Source organism: Rhinichthys klamathensis, unplaced genomic scaffold, assembly GCF_029890125.1.
Source record: "Rhinichthys klamathensis goyatoka isolate OS25496 unplaced genomic scaffold, OSU_Roscu_1.1 h1tg000369l_1, whole genome shotgun sequence".
NCBI lineage: Eukaryota > Metazoa > Chordata > Actinopteri > Cypriniformes > Leuciscidae > Rhinichthys > Rhinichthys klamathensis.
Genome location: NW_026606877.1, coordinates 2,651,346 through 2,670,736, shown reverse-complemented (window position 1 = coordinate 2,670,736; position 19,391 = coordinate 2,651,346). Strand labels below are relative to the sequence as shown.

At 39.9% G+C, this 19,391-nt stretch overlaps 1 protein-coding gene across 4 annotated transcripts in view; it reads left to right on the top strand.

The window, feature by feature from the left end:
* The window catches only part of adamts3 (ADAM metallopeptidase with thrombospondin type 1 motif, 3), a 196,752-nt gene extending 178,296 nt beyond the window's left edge, over positions 1 to 18,456 (top strand). For all 4 annotated transcript variants that reach the window (XM_056233352.1, XM_056233351.1, XM_056233349.1 and 1 more), the window contains 3 exons: positions 9,065 to 9,272; positions 10,813 to 10,930; positions 17,505 to 18,456. In XM_056233352.1, the coding sequence (XP_056089327.1) occupies positions 9,065 to 9,272; positions 10,813 to 10,930; positions 17,505 to 17,986 (808 nt within the window). In that variant the 3' untranslated portion in view covers positions 17,987 to 18,456. The remainder of the gene's footprint in view (positions 1 to 9,064; positions 9,273 to 10,812; positions 10,931 to 17,504) is intronic.
* The last annotated feature ends 935 nt before the right edge of the window (positions 18,457 to 19,391 follow it).

The following is a 19,391-nucleotide window of genomic DNA, read 5'->3' as shown; positions in this document are numbered from 1 at the left end:
TGATGCGGTCGGAAACAGGGCCGTTTGAAGGAATTTGGGGGCCCCAAGCAAAATGGACATGGACATATTTTTGCTAGCCTAATGTTACCTGCTACAAAATTCATAATTCCAAAAGCATAATTCCGCTTCATGATAACTCCCGAGGAGGTTTGTATTTTGCCGGCAGCAGAGATCGCGTGGTTGGCTGGCTGCTGTCAGCGACTACTGAGGGGGCCCCCTTGAGGGGGATTCCGATAACAGTGTAATTGCACTTTACTGCATTGACTATCAAAGGGGCGCTCACAGTTTGTCGTTGCATTCTATTCTTAAACAGTCGTTGTCTTGGGGCCCCAGTCCAGCTCGGGGCCCCAAGCAATTGCTTGGTTTGCCTGTCCTGTTCCGACGGGCCTGGTCGGAAACCAGATTGAAAATTGTCAAAGTATCCTTTCGAGCTTAAGAATTTGTTCAGCTGATTGAAGACAACTTTTTCAATGATCTTGCCTATGAAAGGAAGATTTGAGATCGGTCTATAGTTGCTTAAAATGGTCTTATTCATATTGCTCTTTTTCAGGAGGGGCTTGACAACTGCAGTTTACAGGGAATTAGGAAACCTCCCAAAGAGAAGTGAGGCATTTACCACTTCTAGGAGATCTGCTGTCCTGTGGTCATTCATACTGTCTCCAGGTGTGTGTGTGTGTGTGCCATTCACGCTGAGTGGATTGGCACACACTGCTAGGGCTGTACTGTCCCAGTCGATTAGTCGATTAATTGGTCAATACGTTCTGGTTCGACCAAATTCATTTCATCAGTTTTGCCGCGTTCATTTCATCAGTTTTGCCGCGCGCTCATTTTATCAGGTGGAAAGCACTAACTGCTAATGGGGGTGTTTTCAGAGTATCCTTGTTTCACAGGTAACAGTCTGTCTTCAGAACACCCCCCTTGTTTTCACCTTTTTTGGATTAGCCCAACCCAAGAGAGAACGATAAGTAGGCTATAGAAGGTTTGATGCTGAATAGTATTTATTTAATTGTGAGAGCATTTAATAGTCAGTCCTCTTCTAACATGTCAACAACAAAGAAATCGACAGTGTGGCAGCATTTTGTTAAAATTGATAACGGGAAAAGGGTCGAATGCAAAGTTTGCAAGCAACAGTTTTCCACAGCTCAACGACAAACATGACATATCATCTAAAAGTGGTAAGCTCACTTGTCTGCGTTAGCTTGCCCTGTCTGTTTTGAGTATGCTATGTGAACATATCAGAATTTGCATATTTCAATGATTTAGTGTGATAATAAACTAACTTTTTTATTTTTTGTTTGGAGCCTAATGCGCAATTGCGCTGTGCCGACTGTTTGTGTTAGTTTTGAGCCTAAGATGCTTTATTTTTCAGTTATGCACTTTATTTAGTTTCTGCTCTTGATCTGATTTGTTTAATAAATATTATTTTTTTATTAAAGTGGACATGCCTGTTGTGTTTATTAAGAGTAAAAGCTTTAAGTTTATAGTCTATTCGTGTCTCAGCCACGAAGCTGAGCTCCTAGGCCTCGCTCGGTGCGAGGACATTCACAGAGCGGCTGGAATGATAGTGTCTGACAGTTATAACTTATTATTATAACATATGACAAAAATGATTGTCTAAATTATGTTCTTGTGATGATATCACTAGTTGACAACATAGTACTATTTTTGGAAATCATAGGCTATGATATTGCGCAGGCGCACATGATGCAACGCTGTCAGAGCCGACAGACTCGTGTGTCAGACTCATTTCAGTGCAAAATAATTAGGTAAAAAAATATTTTTTTATGTTTATTTATAATTCATTTAGGCGGACAACAAGGCTACCAAGTACAGTACTGCGCACTGTGCGCAGCTAATTAATTTAACAGGGTTTTTTTCTAACGTCATTTTTAGTCGAAAATTTCAGGACTTCAGTCGACCAAGATTTTCTTTGGTTGAGTACAGCCCTACACACTGCAGAAGGATGATGGAGGGAGAAGTAGATATTGTCCTTAGCACTCTTGAACCAAGTTTGTTTGGGTGGTGGCCATCCTGTTGAAACAGTTGTCTCTGACTCCAGAAAAGATTGAAGTTGTCAATGAAGTTCACTCCTTTTATATTGCAGGTTTTTTGCAGCCACGTATTAAGCACAAGCAACCATGAAAACCTGTTTGTTCCTCTTGCTTGGAGTGGTCCACTGATGAATGTCTTTCAAAAAGTGTTTCAAAAAGTTCATTGAAATCCTTCTTAAGGAGTTCTGCCTGCTCTTTACGAATATCATTCTTCCCCACATGAATGATAAGTCGATTTGCGGTCTTATGTTTCATCAGAATGTTCTGAAGTTCCCTGTTTACATCAGATGCTGTTGCTTGTGGAAGGCAGGACGTAGTTGTATCCCTGCTGCTAATGTTTCTGATTATGGAGTCACCCACTATCAGAGTCCTGGGCTCGGCTGCGCTCACTCTGAGCTGAGTGCCGCTGTCTGCTCGACCTTGAGCGCCAGTTAGCATCAGTGTTAGCTACTGGCTGATTCGATCTTTGCTTGATCACATTCATCACGTTTGGGGATTCGTCATCTACATTCATTAATACTTCAAATCTGTTCTCAAGATGTATAGGCGGTGGTAGGGGTAGTATATGGGGTAGAGGATGTTATACTGCGGCAATATGTGATGCTCGTGACAATCTGATGTCTCGAGTGCCTTTGGGTCTCGCTCCCTGTTTGTGCCATCGATTTGTATGTCGATCAGTTACTTGTTTCTCTACACTCAGTATGGCCTGTCGAGGAGCACTATAGGTTCATGGGACTCACCTGCTGTATGCTGAGGGCGTCCATGACAAAGCTCTGTTGTGTGTTCCATCTGGTTTGGTGGTCCCGCAAGTAACTTTGTTTCAAGAACTGCAATCCTTTGTAAAAATCTGTGGCAGTTTGTGCAGCAAGTAGATTCTTGAACCAGAAGAGGCATTTTCTCTCTTTTCCTTTTGAATGTAGGCAGTTGTGTTTTCCCTTCCCCGGAATGTAAGCTGATGGCTTTCAGTGGTGCTGGTCGGATAAAATAATTCTGCTTTTTTGTAGTAATCCAAGCTTTGTCATTTGAGTACTGTGCTAAATTTGCTGAAGTTAAAATTAGGTGATAAAAGGAGATACAATATAAAAATATAAAAGTGATAGAGCAAAGCGCGGAGCAGTAAGCAAGAGCGTCCGAACATTAGCTGAGCCAGGAAGTGTTAAATGTTATCATAAATGGTTTCCTTAAATGTGCACTACAAATGATGTTTTGGGTACAGAAAATTAAATAACAAAAGTTGAAATGTTAATGTGTGAATGTTAAACTACTGGAGCTGCTGCAGAATCATTTCATTTTCCACAAGATGATCTGTTGCTGGAGATTCAGCGGCTTCCTATTTTGATTCTGATATTCCTCTGTGTGCCCATCAGTCTCCAGGGCTCCTCCTCCCTTCACATCTGCAGAGGATTAGATTGCGCCTACAGTTCTTCCTGCATTTCCTTTTTCCCCATTCCCTTTGCGTTCGCTTGCCCTAATTTAGTTTTTTCCAAATTTTTCATCTTCCTCATTTTTGAAGCTGTCTCTGCGGGGTGGTGGCCATTTCAGTTTTCTCTGCTTCCTTTGCCTTTTTTTTTTTGGCGTAAAATGTGTGAAAGGCAACTAAGAATACCCATCTCATATTGCTAAAAGCATTAATTAAATTAACTGAAATATTTAATAAACATGCACGGGGTGGGGAATATACAGCATTGGTCAAAAGTTTGGAAACATTAAGATTGTTTTTTTTATTTTTAAAAGAACTTATGCTCACCAAGGCTGTATTTATTTGATCAGAAATACAGTAAAAACAGTAATATTGTGAAATATTATTACAATTTAAAATAACTCTTTTCTGTTTTAATATAATTTAAAATGTAAATTATTTATACGATGGCAAATCTACTACTCCAGGCTTCAATCTCACATGATCCTTCAGAAATCATTGTAAAATGCTGCTTTTGTTCTCAATTATAATCAATTATTATTGGTGCTCAATTATTAATAATAATTTCTTGGTTGTAAATGTTGAAAACCTTTTTTTGCTGTCTAATATTTTTGTGGAAACTGTGATACATTTTTGTATGTCTCACATCTTTTAGCTTCTAATTACATCCTTTAAAGAATGACCATTGACTTCCTCAGATATTTAACTAAAAAAAAAAAAAGCATTAACCTGCTTGTAACTGACAATGCTGATTTTCCTGACCATGTCATGTGGCTGTTTATTGTGTTTAGCATGTCATTGTAATCAATCATGATGCTGGTAACATAATTAAAATCACATGATCACTAAAAGCACTTTGGGATATGCACATTACAATGGCAAGAGATGGCTACAGTAGAAGAGATGCATTTTACATTAAGCCATGCATTGTTTCCTGCATTCAACAAAATTAATGTAACATAAAGGTGAGGGTTTTTAAATTTTTCAGCACGACTATTGTATCTCACAGATGTCGATGAGCAGTAGAAAAGGCACTGTTTAATTATGCCAGTTCACAAAGGTCAATGATGCCTCTGCTCATACACCATGTGGATGAAGTGACAAACGAGGCACAAATGATCTTCTGTAGTGCTTTCTGTTACACAGGCTGGTTCAACCGCAGAACATGATCCTTACTTGCACAAGTGTGTTGCAGGTCAAAAGGAAAAGTTTGACATCATTTACAACCTCATGTCATTCCAGACCTGTATGACTTTCTTTTGTGAAAGAAGATATTTTGAAGAATGTTGGAAGCCAAACAGCTTTGGCGACCATTGACAAAAACACAACAACAGACATTACTGAAACTATCTGAAATTTCGATCAACAAGAGGGTGAGTAAAGGATGACAGGATTGTCATTTTTGGGTGAACTCTCTCCTTTAAATGCCGTGACGTAGTTATTCAATGTTAACCAGTCTTTAATACAGTCAGGGTTGACCATGTGTCATTTTACATGTGTTCTGCCCTGTATATATTCAGTGGCTGTATGATTGATCTTGAGGTTTATGAAGAAGCTTTAGATGTGTCCAACTTTAGTCTTTTTTTCAGAGCAAATATATATCACATTCTGATTGCTAAATAGTCCATATGATTAATTTTATCTGACACAGATTTGTTAGCAGATGGTCTGTCTTGGGACAAGGAATAATGGACGGAAGCTCCTGTTGTTTAAGGAGGAAATGTTGTGCAGTTTTATCGTCCTGAAATAATGGGACAGGCCTGTGAATGATAATAGGCAGATAAGGATATTTGAAAACTGTTGAGATTTTTTTTAAATCAGAATGATTAACATTTTAATGTACTTAGCAATTGTCTTTATATATTTGTTCCAACCTAATCTCATGAGTAAATGTAAATATTTTGCAAGGTGGCGATTTCATGTACATTTTTTTATAATGGCATTCATCTGAAAACTATGCTATGTAAATGGATCGTATGAAAACGTACCAATTAGATCATACAAATTCATACGAATTATTGCCACCAATTCACCAATACATATAATAGTTTTGAGTTGGCCTGAAAGTATCATTTTAATTCCTGAAGAAGTATAGAGATTAAACTAATCACTGTGAAGGTAATGTCAGGGTTATGTCTATGTCTGTTTAGTTTCATAGGGTTTTGGTTTCGTTTTCCTTGCTCCCGTTTTGCCTGTGTTCCTTGGTCATTATTTTCTGATAAATCCAGCACATGTTTCTGTTCTGGTTAATTAATTCTCCCTGTGTATTTAACCCCTTAGTTCTTTGTCCGGTACTGTTTATGCTTTGACATGTTTGTATTCTCCTGAGTTTCTCCTTAGAATTATGACTACAGACTGTTTATTTCTATGAATCTTTAGGTTTTATAAATATTGCCCTTGAGTGGTATGGGCATTCGGCGGTCACAGAGAATGCCCGTGACTTGTCGCCATTTGACCCATGCCGTGTTGGCTCGGGCGTCAGGGAGGGAGTCGCCATCGCTCCGAATGAGCGAACTGAGATATTTGAATTCGGTGACTTTGTTTAATGGCTGCCCTCTAACTCTGATTGTCCCGTCGGTCTGGGGTCCGCACTTAATATACTCAGTCTTTTTGATGTTGAGGGGCAATCTGTGCGCGTCCAACCGCTTATTCCAGTCTTGCACTTGATGTTCAAGCCCACGACGGGCTTCGTCAGCTTGGAAAATATCGTCGCGAATAGAAGTGACCAGGGCTGAGACGCCTGAATATCCCCCGTGGCATTGTCCATGCACTGAGAGCGGAGAGAAGGCGGATCCCTGGTGCATGCCGACAGTGGTTAGAAACGATTCGGACAGGCCTGCGGGGCATCGGACGACGCTGGTGGTGTTGGTGTAGAGGAGCTGGATCCATCGTACGTACTCTTCGGGGGCACCGTGAGAGAGGAGCGAATGCCAGATGAGATCCCCGGGCACACGTTCAAATGCCTTCTCGAGGTTGAGAAAGGCCATGTGTACTTGCTGGTTCTTCTCCAGCCTAACGGCGTGGATCGCATCAGTAGTGCCGCTTCCTCTAACAAATCCACACTGATTGGGACTCATGGAGACGATCTTCCGGAGACGGTCGTCAATTACGCCCTCAAATATCTTCATGGCATGGCAGAGCAGGCGAATCGGGCGGTAGGTGTTGCATTCGCCGACGTCGCATTTGCCTTTCCAGATCGGGACCGTAACACTGGCAGCCCACGTTGAGGGAGTGGTGCCCTCGTTAATGATCTTATTAAACAGTCGGGCAAGGACTTCAGTGCATCGGCGTCCGAGTAGCTTCCATGCCTCAGCGGGAATGTTGTGGGGTCCCGGAGCCTTTCCTTTCTTTGCGTCCTTTGCGGGGCTGATCTGCGGTACCTGCCCGGGGATGGGGGCGGTGCTTGTGATCAGTGGAGGCGGGAATTCCTTGTTGCACATCGAGTCAAAGTACTCTTTCCAGCGTTGCAAAATGACGGGGGGATCACGGAGGACTTGGTGGTTGGCGTCTTTGATGTTCATTACTTGACCGATGTCCAGTGTTGAGCGATGGCGGGCGTTCGCGAGTTTGTAGATTTGGTTGGCTCCTTCAGGCGTGTAGAGCTGGGCATAAAGGTTGGCGTGGTGCCGGAGCTTCGCGGTAGCCACCGCCTTCTTCGCTATCGACTTCTGTCGTCTGTACTCATGCCAGTCGTCGGCCACCTGTGAGACACGCCACAACTTGAACGCAGCCTTCGTAGCTTCTTGAACCTCGTCGGTCCACCACAACTAAGTGTTTGCTTGTCTACGAATCGTTGCCCTGGCATGGTTGCACCGAGGCACTCTCCCGCCACGTCACAGATCGTCTTAGTCATGTTTGCCCAGAGTGTTTCAATAGGCGGGTCGCCGTCATTGACAGCGATGTGGGTGTTGAGCACGACAGCCAGTTGTGTTGTCTTCTCGGGCAGGCGCCACCACTTGATCTTCTCAGGACTGGCAAGTCGAGCGCGGGGTCAGAGGCCGAGGTTAAGCTGGAGATCAAGGGCTAGTAGCCGGTGTTGGGAGGCAATTGTCTAATGGAATCACCTTGGCATCCATGACCAGCTTGAAGTCGCGCCGTTGTATAAGCCAATAATCAATCTGGGTCGATCATCCACCGCTGATATAAGTGGCGAGATGGGAGTCACATTTCTTGAAAAACGCTTTGGCAATGACCAGATCGAGGGCCTCTGCACAATTGAGAATTTGACCGCCCCTTCATTTTGGATACCATAGCCTTGTCCGCCGTGTGCCTGCTCGTACCAGTCTGCCACAGCCCCAACATGGCCATTGAGGTCGCCGCCGATCAGGAGATCCTCATTGATGTTGATTGATCACCGATCCAGTGTCGATCATGATTGACATGAGGCGATCCGAGATGCGGTTGACCTCAATGACATTGTTGCGCAGCTTCTCACTGACGATGGTTGCCACTCCATTTCGGTTGTTTGCCACTCCATAGTAGTAGAACTTGTACCCTTCTCCAATGTCTCTCGCCTTTGGCGCCTTTCCATTTCGTTTCTTGTATGCAGGCAATATCGACGTGCCGGGTTTTCAATGAGCTGGCCAATTCGTGGGTTCTTCCAGTAAGCGTGCCAATGTTGAGGGTTGCAAATCGTAGATGTTGGACTAGCGTCTTCAGCCTGCCCCGTCATTGAGCAGGTAGCCCTCGTCCACTTTTCGCATTGTTCGGGCGGGGATGGCGCGCGTCGCCTGTGGGGGACGCCCTAGCATTCGGATCCAAATGTCGTTTAGACATTGCATTTTTTTGATGCAACAGGAAGTTTCGGTCAGCCGACGCATCACACCGTCTGTCACTGACCACCCTCACCATTGGCCCGATCGAATAAATCGTCGGTTTCCGGCCAGCACCACGTGGAGGTGGTGATGGGATTTTACCGGCCTGATTAATTCATTATAATTAATATATCAAAGCTCTACATAATGTGAAGACATTACATGATCATGACAGATGAAACCATCAAATAGACGTAATACAAATTTCTAAAGTAAAAAAAGCCATAACATTGAACATAAACCTATAAATACATAAACAATACATCTTGCAATCAAGTTTATCAATCTGTCCGAGGTAGACCAAGGGGCTGTTTATACAGGATATATTTCTTCTGTAATATTTTATAATTGTTCAGTTGTTGGTCTGTGGACACAAGCACATGGATGTCTACAGTATGTCCAGACCATATATCATATCTCAATTATGCCCATTTATCCATATGTTTATTTTGGCATCACACATTGCCATTTCTGGGTCCAAACAATCTATCAGATCCCAAAAGCAAACAACAAACAGTGCTAAAATATGCATGAAAAAAAATCATGATCCTAACCTTTATCTCCTTATAGAAATCTCAATTGGTCACAGTTATTCATCTTTTCTGAATTGTTAAAATATTGTTTTTTGAGTTGAGTTTTTAAAAGTTTAGCTTAAAGGTGTGCTATGAATGAACAGTGCTCATAAACAGCTGTTGAGAAAATGGAAGCCTGGATCTGGAAACAGTATTCGATATGTCACAACAAGTGGATTGAACCACATTTAATTTGTCTTCTGACAGATGGATCACAGAAGAGTGGGAACATTGTACTAAAACCTGTGGGAGCTTGGGAAACCAAATCCGCACTGTGCGCTGTGTCCAGTTCCTTCACGAGGGCACTAACCGCTCCATCCACAGCAAATACTGCAGTGGGGAAAAGCCTGAGATCAGGAGGGCATGCAACAGAATACCCTGCCCAGCCCAATGGAGGACCGGGGCCTGGTCAGAGGTACATTTTTCTCAGGTCACATGATGTTTTGAGGCTATCAATACAAAAGCACTAGTTGTCGAGGTTTTTGAAAGGAATCAATCTTCTCACTTTCCCAAAATGCTCAATTATATTTTGCAAAGCTCAGCAGAAAGAAATACTTTCTGCAAGCAGTTTTCAGTGTAATTGGGCTTGAAATCAGTGTGAAATCAGTCTTATTTAAGAACGTGTTTACCTCATCCAAGGAATGTTTTTTTTGTTTGGAGAGTCAAGAAACGTCTGGAGAAAAAAAATCAGGACTTATTTCCTTTTAGTTTGTACTTTTTACCTTGAAGTTAGAATTGTTTTCTTGCACTAGCAGTGTCCAAGTGAGGCCTGACATTTCCAATGATTTTTATGTCAATAATGATTTAAAAAGTCAACCATAGAGAATGTTTCATGACAGTGACCTTATTACCCAGCTGTGTCAGAAAGCTAAAATCCAGACTTTGAGTGTTTAAATTGCCAAGAAGTCTTTTGATGATTGTAAATATTATACAGAGATATCAAGCTTGAGCTAGTACACTGTCAATAGGTGTAATCCTCTAGTGAACCAGTCTATGTGGTATTGATTTTGACCCCAAGAAAAAGGATTAACACCAAGCTGTGTCAATGAATATTGTTAATAAGTCATTGAATAGGCTGACCAAACAGGACATAAAAGCAATATGCGATGCGAAAAAGGCTTTTTTTTTTTTTGTCCTAACCAGCTGTGACTGAAAATATTTTCTGGTTGGCTTTGATTCAATTGTATTTATTTCACACTGCGCTTAACTTTGGTGTTCTAAAAACTGCTTTTAACCCCGAGTATATATCTGCAATACATCCATGTTGGTTCTGTTCTGTTTATCCTAAGGGGGATTATTGCTGCTCTCCCTGCTCTTATCAATGCTATAGGCTGCATGGATGCGCAGGGAGTTCTTGCCCAGAACAGAACTATACCGCCAACCCAACTGTATGCTAATTGTCAATCGTATTTGACGATAGTGGTCCTGACAGAAACAGTAGTTTCAGCGTTTGAGTGGGAAAATGTCAAATGCTGATAGAAAATGCAACAATTGGAGTAAAGAAGAAATCATTAGATTTTCACCTATAAAATCCGAAAAGTACATTCAGGATAAACTTGATAGTACAGTCTGCAATATATAACATGAGGATGCGCAATGCAAGAGCCTTTACGTAAACAAATTGAATGCACAGTCATCCAGTCAGTAACACTGACACAGCACATATGTAAATAAGGACATTTACCCAGGGTTTAAGAATCTACAGTGTGAAACGTCATTTTATGAATGCTAAGTATTAACTGTTAACCCCAGATAAATTATGAGCAATGTGAAATATAAAGATAACAAAGGATTCCTTTTTCCCAGGCTTTAAAAAGACCCAGGATTAACTATTTTAAGTGTGAAAAGTCCTAATGCGGACAGATACAATTGCATTGTGCTTGTTTAGGACAGTGTTAGATGTTTGAAACCATGTGTATTTTTCTGTGGTTACCATCATCCTCCTTATCTCTCAGTGCTCAGTGTCCTGTGGGGAGGGTGTGGTGCGACGCCTGGTCACATGTCGCATTGGAGATCAATGCACCGGCGAGAAGCCTGAGTCACACAGACCCTGCAGGCCAGGACCCTGTCACGGTAAGATGACACAGACACATCATTACAATTTCTGCAACCCAAAGCAGGAAATTGGTTTCAACAGGAAACACTTCAGCACAGGGATGAAAATGTGCGATTTTATGGGGTCTTGAATGGCTAAACTGTTCATGTTGTTCTTTCAACAAAAGAAAGCATATTGAAAGAGAATAGAAAATATTCCACAATGAACAAATTCATCTACATTGATGACATTATTCATGGTGCCCTTAACCACAGTGAATTTCCCAGAATGCTTTTGTGGTCTATGAACTTCTCAACTGCTCTCTGGTGAAGCGTGTTTACCCCATCTCAATTGCCTGTTGAGAGCTTTTATTTAGACAAGCATTTTACGTGTGAGAAAGTTTGTAATTAGGCCACGCAATGCCTACAAGCTTAAACCGAACATTTTTCACACCCCATGAGTTTGAAATTGTACATTTATCTTTGTGTTTTATGCAACATGTTTGGCTGTTGTGATGTGCACTGCCTACAGCACAGAAAAAAAACAGTTTCTTAACAAACATAAAAGCCTGACTTTGTTCAAGAGAACTCTATTGCTGCTCTCAGGATGTTTCCTGAGTAACACTCAGCTGGTCAGCATTATTTGTTAGAACTCAGTGTGTCTTGATTACAGTGATAAGAGTTAGAAATCCAAAATAAATTTCAGCAGACATCACTGTGAATAGCACTTTCTTTATGTGTCTGCTTGCATGACGCTACCCGTAATTCCTGTTTATGGCTTAAGCCGCACCTGGATGACATCCATCTCTGTGGAAGGTTAACAAAACATCTACCCTTTACAACTGACACTTGCGGCACACTGCTTACCTTTTCAGCTTCATATAAAGCAGGACTCCTTAGGGAGCTGAAGGCATTTTCTTTTCATCTGTGAAACAGCCAGTTGGTGGTTCTCCTAGTTGTAGCGGCCCCTTGGATTTATTGATCAAGAGGCAGAGAGTTTCAAACGGGTGTCGATTTATTTCTTCCTCTCAACGTGCACCATGTACCATAAGCACCATGAACACCGTGACAACTATAGAAGAAAACAGAAGAAATACAAAATGCTTCTATGTAGCTTCACAAATAATTCGCACAAAATTGTGTTCACATATTAATCATGTTTACACACAATACAAATCATTTTAACTAACAACCAATATGAATATGAAATGAAATGTTTTTAAGCCTTTGAGACAAATAAATATCACATACTTTTAAATGAAATACAATATATTATAATTGTTCACAGAAATAATATTGCTTTTATATTGATGACGTGCAATTAACCCATAAACAAATTAAGTAATGACATTCTCTTTTCCTTAAACAAAATCCCTTCTGATAATAATACACTAGACACATTTTTTCTTTCATACCTCATTCTGCTCTCCAAGGACGCTAATCAAATAGTTTCCGCCATCAGCTATCATGCTCTCTAGCTCGACACACCCTCACAGTTCGTAGGTCTTAGAAATAACATGTACAAACAATGAAAAAAATAAATAAAATCACAATGTAAACTCTTTCTTTACAAGATTCAAATGGATGAACATGATAAATAACTAACGTGTTTACCAGTTTTTTACCGTTCTTCCGACGATGCGTAAGCACCACATTGTGAAGAGAAAGTAGCAGGAAGTTAATGCATTCTCATCCCAAGGCGTCATATACTGACGCTTTTGCCAAAGCGTCTACATCCAACGCACATGGCACCCTTTAGCGTCAATATAACACACTTCGGTTATGGGTAGGTTTAGGTCTGGGGTAGGGTTAGGGTTAGACCACTAGGAGGCACCTTCTGGCCCATATATATCTGCGTCTCATATTGACGCTAAAGGGTGCCATGTGCGTTGGATGTAGACGCTTTGGCAAAAGCGTCAGTATATGACGCCTTGGAATGAGAACGGGCTCGAAGTTTTGCGTCACAAAAACATAAGAAGAAGAAAAACGGCGCTTTTCAAAATAAAAGCAGAACAGACAAGGTGACACTGTAGAACTACAATGTCTTATTAAAATATAATTACAATACTATATAGGAGAATATTAATGCGATTTATCAGACATTTACACTAGTGAGACAATGACAAATTGTCCATAATCCAACTTCAGAAACTGGAATGGCCCTATTATGACTTTTATTAATTAATGGCCTTTTTTACTGAGGACCATTTTTTGTATAGTTTTACTTTTGTTTTGAATAGGACAGTGAGAGGAGGAAGGAACAATACGATAAAGCTGAGGGGATCAGAAAAAGACACCCACACATAAGCATCAATATGCAATGCATATGACTTTCCAGGCCATATCACCGGCAGACCTCTGAGTTTGATATTGGCTTCAGAATTACATTATCATCATATATGTATATACATAAATGTAATTACATTACAATTACATCACTAATTATCAAGACTAAATGGATAGTTCACCCCAAAAAAATGACATTCTGTCAGCATTTAACTCTTTCCCCGCCAGCGTTTTTTTTTTTTTTTTTTTTTTTTTGCCAGCCACCGCCAGCATTTATGATCATTTTAACAAGTTTCATGGCCACCAGAATGATTTGTTGTATGAATATCGGAACATGCAATATATCAAAAGAAAGAACAGAACCTCTGCTTTTGAACAACTACAACAAAATATTTGTTTTCTAGCATAATTCTTTTTTTTTTTATAACACTTGAATGTGGTTAAGTTTCATAAAATACATATTTTGAGCAAAAATGCATTTTTGCCAAAGACTACATCCAGATCGGATTCAGAACGATGATCAAAATTGGATTAGATCGTGCCCATCAACAACTCCAGGGCAGGGGTGGTAAAAGTACTCAAAAGTTATACTCGAGTAAAAGTATATATACCTAAATAAAAAATTACTCCAGTAAAAGTAGAAAGTCCTCCATTCAAACATCACTTGAGTAAAAGTACAAAAGTATCTGATTTGAAACAGACTTAAGTACCGAAAGTAAAAAGTAAATATTCAAATTAACAGTAAATATCAATAATTAGGCAGATCAATTGTTTTGGGAGTGATATGGAATGTTTTATTTGAACAAATGATAAGATTAGATACTGCAATTAAGGATTTGTTAGCTAGCTGTTTACAAGGCATGTTTCAATATGAAATCACCTGGCTAACAATAGTAACATTAAAGCAACACTAAAGAACTTTTCCTCTGCGGTCCCCCTTCAGGTTAGAAGCGGCATTGCAATTTACTACAATTTAGCCTACCACAGCCTACTGTCGCACGCATGCTCGCTGTTTATCCACTGTTTATCCAGCACCGGCTTTAGAGTGAATGATGTCCAATTGTAACGCTTGCCGTAAAGCAAGTCAAATTTGTAGTTTTCTTATGTCTCATTCGAACTACAGAAACGCGACCCGATCTAGCAAACTTATATAGTGTGGTTCTAGCAGATATAGGACCACAAAGTAAAGGCAGAAGTGCCTTTCACCCTGTTACGACTTGATGAACCGCTGAAACGATTTTGGAAACATTATTTTAAGGTAAAAAATCTTCTTTAGTGTTGCTTTAACGTCAACTCACCTCAATATGTTTTCTCAGATTTGAGGGTGAAGTTTTGAATGCTGAAATTTAATTCACCCGTGGCAGGCAAAGAAGACATTTCAGCCGATATTAATCTCCCTTGACTTCAGTGAATTTAAACATATCATTGATATATGGCCATGGGTGATCCCTGTCGGAAATCTTGGGATCATTGCTGGCAGCGAGAGCTGCACCTTCACCGGTTTCTGTGGTCAATGGCGAACTGACTGCTATGTGAGCGCATGGCAAAGAGCTTGCGCGTTCTTTTTAAAAAAAGAAAAACAAGTTTTTCATTGGTTTGGAAAGCCAGTGTAATAAATACTTGGAGCGGGCATGGGGAAATGTATCGGAGTAAAAAGTAAACTTTGTCCTTAAAATTGTATTGGAGTAAAAGTGAAAGTAGATGCAAATAAAACATACTCAAGTAAAGTACAGATCCCCGAAAAAAATACTTAAGTAAAGGAACGAAGTATTTTTACTTCATTACTTACCACCACTGCTCCAGGGCTTGCACAGTCCTATATCTCGTCCTGGGTCGACATTTTATTTGGTAACGTTAGGCAGTTTTGATTTATATGCTGTTTAATGTTGATGATCGCGTTACTTTAGGATATGCATATGTGACCCGTGCTGGCAAAAAGAGTCACAATGAACAAAAAAAAAAAAAAGTTATTTTCACATTCTCTCTACATTCTCATTAAAAAAACCTTTAAAATGATGTATGATTTGTTGGAATGAGACAAAAATGACAGAGCTACACCTATTTGAATTTGATAGTCAAAAAGTAAATTTTGTGAAAAGAAAACAAAATCACCTAGCAACCATGCATTAAAATCCTGCAATACCACCACATTTTTCACACACCAAGTCAAAATATCTATAGGAAAAATATATATTCAACTTTTTTTCCATGATACCACAATTGAGACAGACAGCCTATATATTAAGACCTACTAATGCACGGATCTAATATAATGTTACACATCAGATGTTTTTCCCCAACAGTTAACCAAACGTTAATTTAAGACATAACAGATAATGTTTTCGTGAATACTCGCCAAGACAGATATTTTGAAATACTGTAATTCTGTGTATACATGTATATCGGGATCATGTGCTGTCTGGGAGGCATCTTTCATGCGCACGCTTCGGATCTGTCAGTTAGCGCGAGTAAGATCGTTTTGTTCACATTAGCATGAGTTTGAAAATCACTTTTCATTGGTTCAGACTCATGCTATCGAGAATTCGCCATGAATATTCACAAAATTGGAATGCTGATTACAACATTACAACCATACCAAACTTGGGGAAGCGGCAGTCGTTAAGAAGCGAGCAGAGAAAAAGTGAATTTTTCATGATTTAGGAAGGTTAGTAGCCTGGTTAAAACCAGACCATTCTCAGTTGTAACTGAGTTATGGTCTGGCAAAGCGTCATAGACAAATCATTTCCAGAGGGGCGTCACCAACAGACGTCGTGGATAGACCTAAAACCAATCAGAGCGATGAAGGAGATGACGTATGCAGAGCGGCGGAGAAACATCTCCGAGTGTTGTTCTTTGCTCGGTTTTTAACTAAAAAGAAACGTTCAAATCACTTAAAACAGACGCGATAGCTGATTCGAACGAGTGATGTTCGACGACGGCATCCATCTTTGTAATATAGGCTACAAAATCTGCTTCAAAATCCCAGCACTGTGTCATCGTGTAAAGCCCCGCCCCAACGTTTCTGATTGGTGCCGCGATTTCGACGGATTGGAAATGGGCTTGAATGAGCTCTTTGCCTGACTAACTTTCAGAGCAAATCTAAATTTGCCGGAAGTTGTCTGGGTTTTCCCAGGCTAGAAGGTTAGGGCTTAATGAACTCATTTTTGTGAAAACCTCAAAATCAGCCAAAATGTACATATTTCACTTTTCAAAGAGTTAATCACTCTCATGCCATAACAAACCTGTATGAAGGTATTTCTTCTTTGAAACACATCTGATGACAATTTAATACAATGCAACAAATGAGGACTTTTTAAGTTTCAAAAAGGATGCAAAAGCACCATTTTGTGATTTGAACACACTGTTTGATTAATGCAACATTTTGTGAAATGACAACTGATTCATTGAAAAGATCCAACTCAAAGGATTAATTCACTCTTGAAGATCTCATGGAAGAGATTGTTAAGATTATAAGTGTATAACATCGTACATTTCAGTCTGAAAATCATATACTTAACTGTTGTATGGTTTAAGAAGATTATGAAATAAGTGAAAATGTGGTATTGACTTTTTTGTACATTTTTATTATTCGCTTTTTCATTTTTAGAACATGACAACCCCAGTATCCGCTTGTTAAGTTTTGATATGTCGAATACTGTTTCTGGTTCAACTCCGTTTCAAGTGAGAATACAATCTCAGCAGCTGTTTATGAGCACTATTCATTCATAGCATAATTTAAAAAAATACTTAATGTACACTAGTCTCTAGGCTCATGGCGTCCCAGACACCAATATTTTAACAATATTTAGAAAAGATGAATCATTGTTTGGCCAACTGAGATTTTGGTGGAGATAAAGGTTAGGATCATGATTTTTCAGTAGTAATACAGCATACTGGGATTGTATATTCATTTTTGGACACTGAAACTAGGATGTGCAACATCAGACTTGACAAAAAGAATGACCAGGGTACTGGTTGAAAAAAAACTGAATGGGAACACAAAACAAAAGGCAGAAAGTCATACTGATTTGTCATACTGATGTGAAACACAAAAGGTAGAAAGTCATACTGGTTTGGAATGGCTTGAGGGTGAGTAAACCATGACAACATTTTCATTTTTGGGTAAACTTTTGGGTGAACTCACATTGTGGTCAAAGCTATGAATTGGGTGAAATACTGACATTATTCTGCATGGGCAGTGCATTTTACTGTACTGTATGTAAAGAGATCGTTCCTGCTGTATATTTAAAAAAGCTGAAATGTGAAAATATTCTGTGAGAAACTGCTTAAAACAGCACCGAATAAAAGCATTCTGCTTCTCTGACAGATGAGCCATGCGGAGGAGACAAGTCCATATTCTGTCAGATGGAGGTTCTGGCTCGTTATTGCTCGATACCAGGTTACAACAAGCTCTGCTGTGAATCCTGCAGTAAGCGAAGTGGTACTTTTTCTCCTCTTCTGCACGAAGCTGCTGAGATGGAAGAGGAACTTCGCTTCGGTTCAGCCTCTCAATTTCTGGAGACACTTTCAGCCTCAGCCGTTAATGGAACACTGAAAGGCCCTCAGCAGCATCAGCGGGGATCCTCGTCACAAGGCCAATTTGCCAAGCAAACCGCCACTCCCCCGCCTCGCAAACCCCATACCGAGAAAAGCAAAACTCAAAAGCTCCTCAAACCTGGCGCGAGAAATCTGCCTGCAATGACGATCCATAGCTTGTGGAACGAGAACGCCGCTAATGATGCACCATGGCTGCTGGAAAGTTTCCAAGAGACTCAGTGGCCAACAGCATCATCCGAGGTGGAGAGATGAAGGCTAGTTTGTCTCTTTTTTCCCCTCTGGACTCTCTCTCTCTCTCTCTCTCTCTCTTATTTGTTTGTTGTAGATATAGATCTTTAACATTCATCATTCCCTTCAGATCATCCTCAAGATATTTGAAAGCAAGAGAGAGTAAAGTGCTGGTTCACTTTCAAATGTTCTCAATTCCCTCGCCAGCAGTATTTGTTTTTAGAACACACTTGTCAATCACACACTGTTGTGAAGGGGAATGTGCCAAAGACTTTTTTACGATGATCCTCTCAGCAGCCTGGTCTATGAAGGTGAAGAGACTCTGGTGGTACTCGTGAGGAAATGCTTGTAGTTGCATCAAACTTCACAATCTATACAGTTTTATTTTGAACGGCTCCAAACTTGTTTGACCAAATAATATTTATGAACATTCCTGTAAATACTGTATATGGAAAATGTCAGTATTATTTTTTCAAAAAAACAAAAAAAAACAAGCTGAGGATTTTTAAAATAGGAGATTCAGGACCATTATCGGTGCTTTTAAAGTTAAGAACACTTTAATAAGAACACTTTAATAGGAAATGTGCTTTCAGTCATGATTTAAGCACTGACGAATATGTATTTCAAAACGGTGTGAGCCAAAGGAAAAACATCGGTGAAAAAGCATTAAAATTGCCATAAAATATCAACTTTTGGTTCCAAAAGCATTTCTGTCACTCATGAATCAGCCTCTCAGCAAGTCATCGATCAAATGAAATTCTCATCAAATAAAGACTGTTTACCTCCTAAATAATTTATTTTCCGCTAAAATGTTTACCCATGATGTTGAGGCTTCTCTTTGACACATGCCTCAGATTTCTCCCATTATGTCATATGTATGTATTCACCTTTTCAGTCAGAATTGTTTTAGCCAATGACAATATTTCGTGTGAACGTCATCAAGCAGCTGATATAGGAGACACATCATATTTATTGTGAAATGAATTGGATGTTTCAGGTGGGATTTTGAAGGAGTAAAGCTGGACTTTCTGGAGATCTTATACTGCACACGATATCTCTTGTCTGAGGGAGAGGAAAGCTATTTATTTTTATTATCGAGGGTTAAATCTCAACCACAATGCATCTGACTGCAATACCAAGGAGACCAGTTAATCTATCAGTGGAGTTCAGCTGTTCATAACCATACACTCACTTTCACCTGTGTACCACTGTAAAGCTATTGTATACCATTGAGAACTTTAGAGTATGTATTGAGATTCAAAGTTCAATATCATGTCTTAAGTGTTACTCATTATCTGTTACTTCAGAAAAAAACACATGCTCCCATTGAGTTGTAAGAGTTGCTCACAAAAGTAAATGCAGAAACAAAAGTAGACATTTGAATAGCCTTTTTTGTTGTTGTTTTAACTGGCATTTTAGATACAATAAG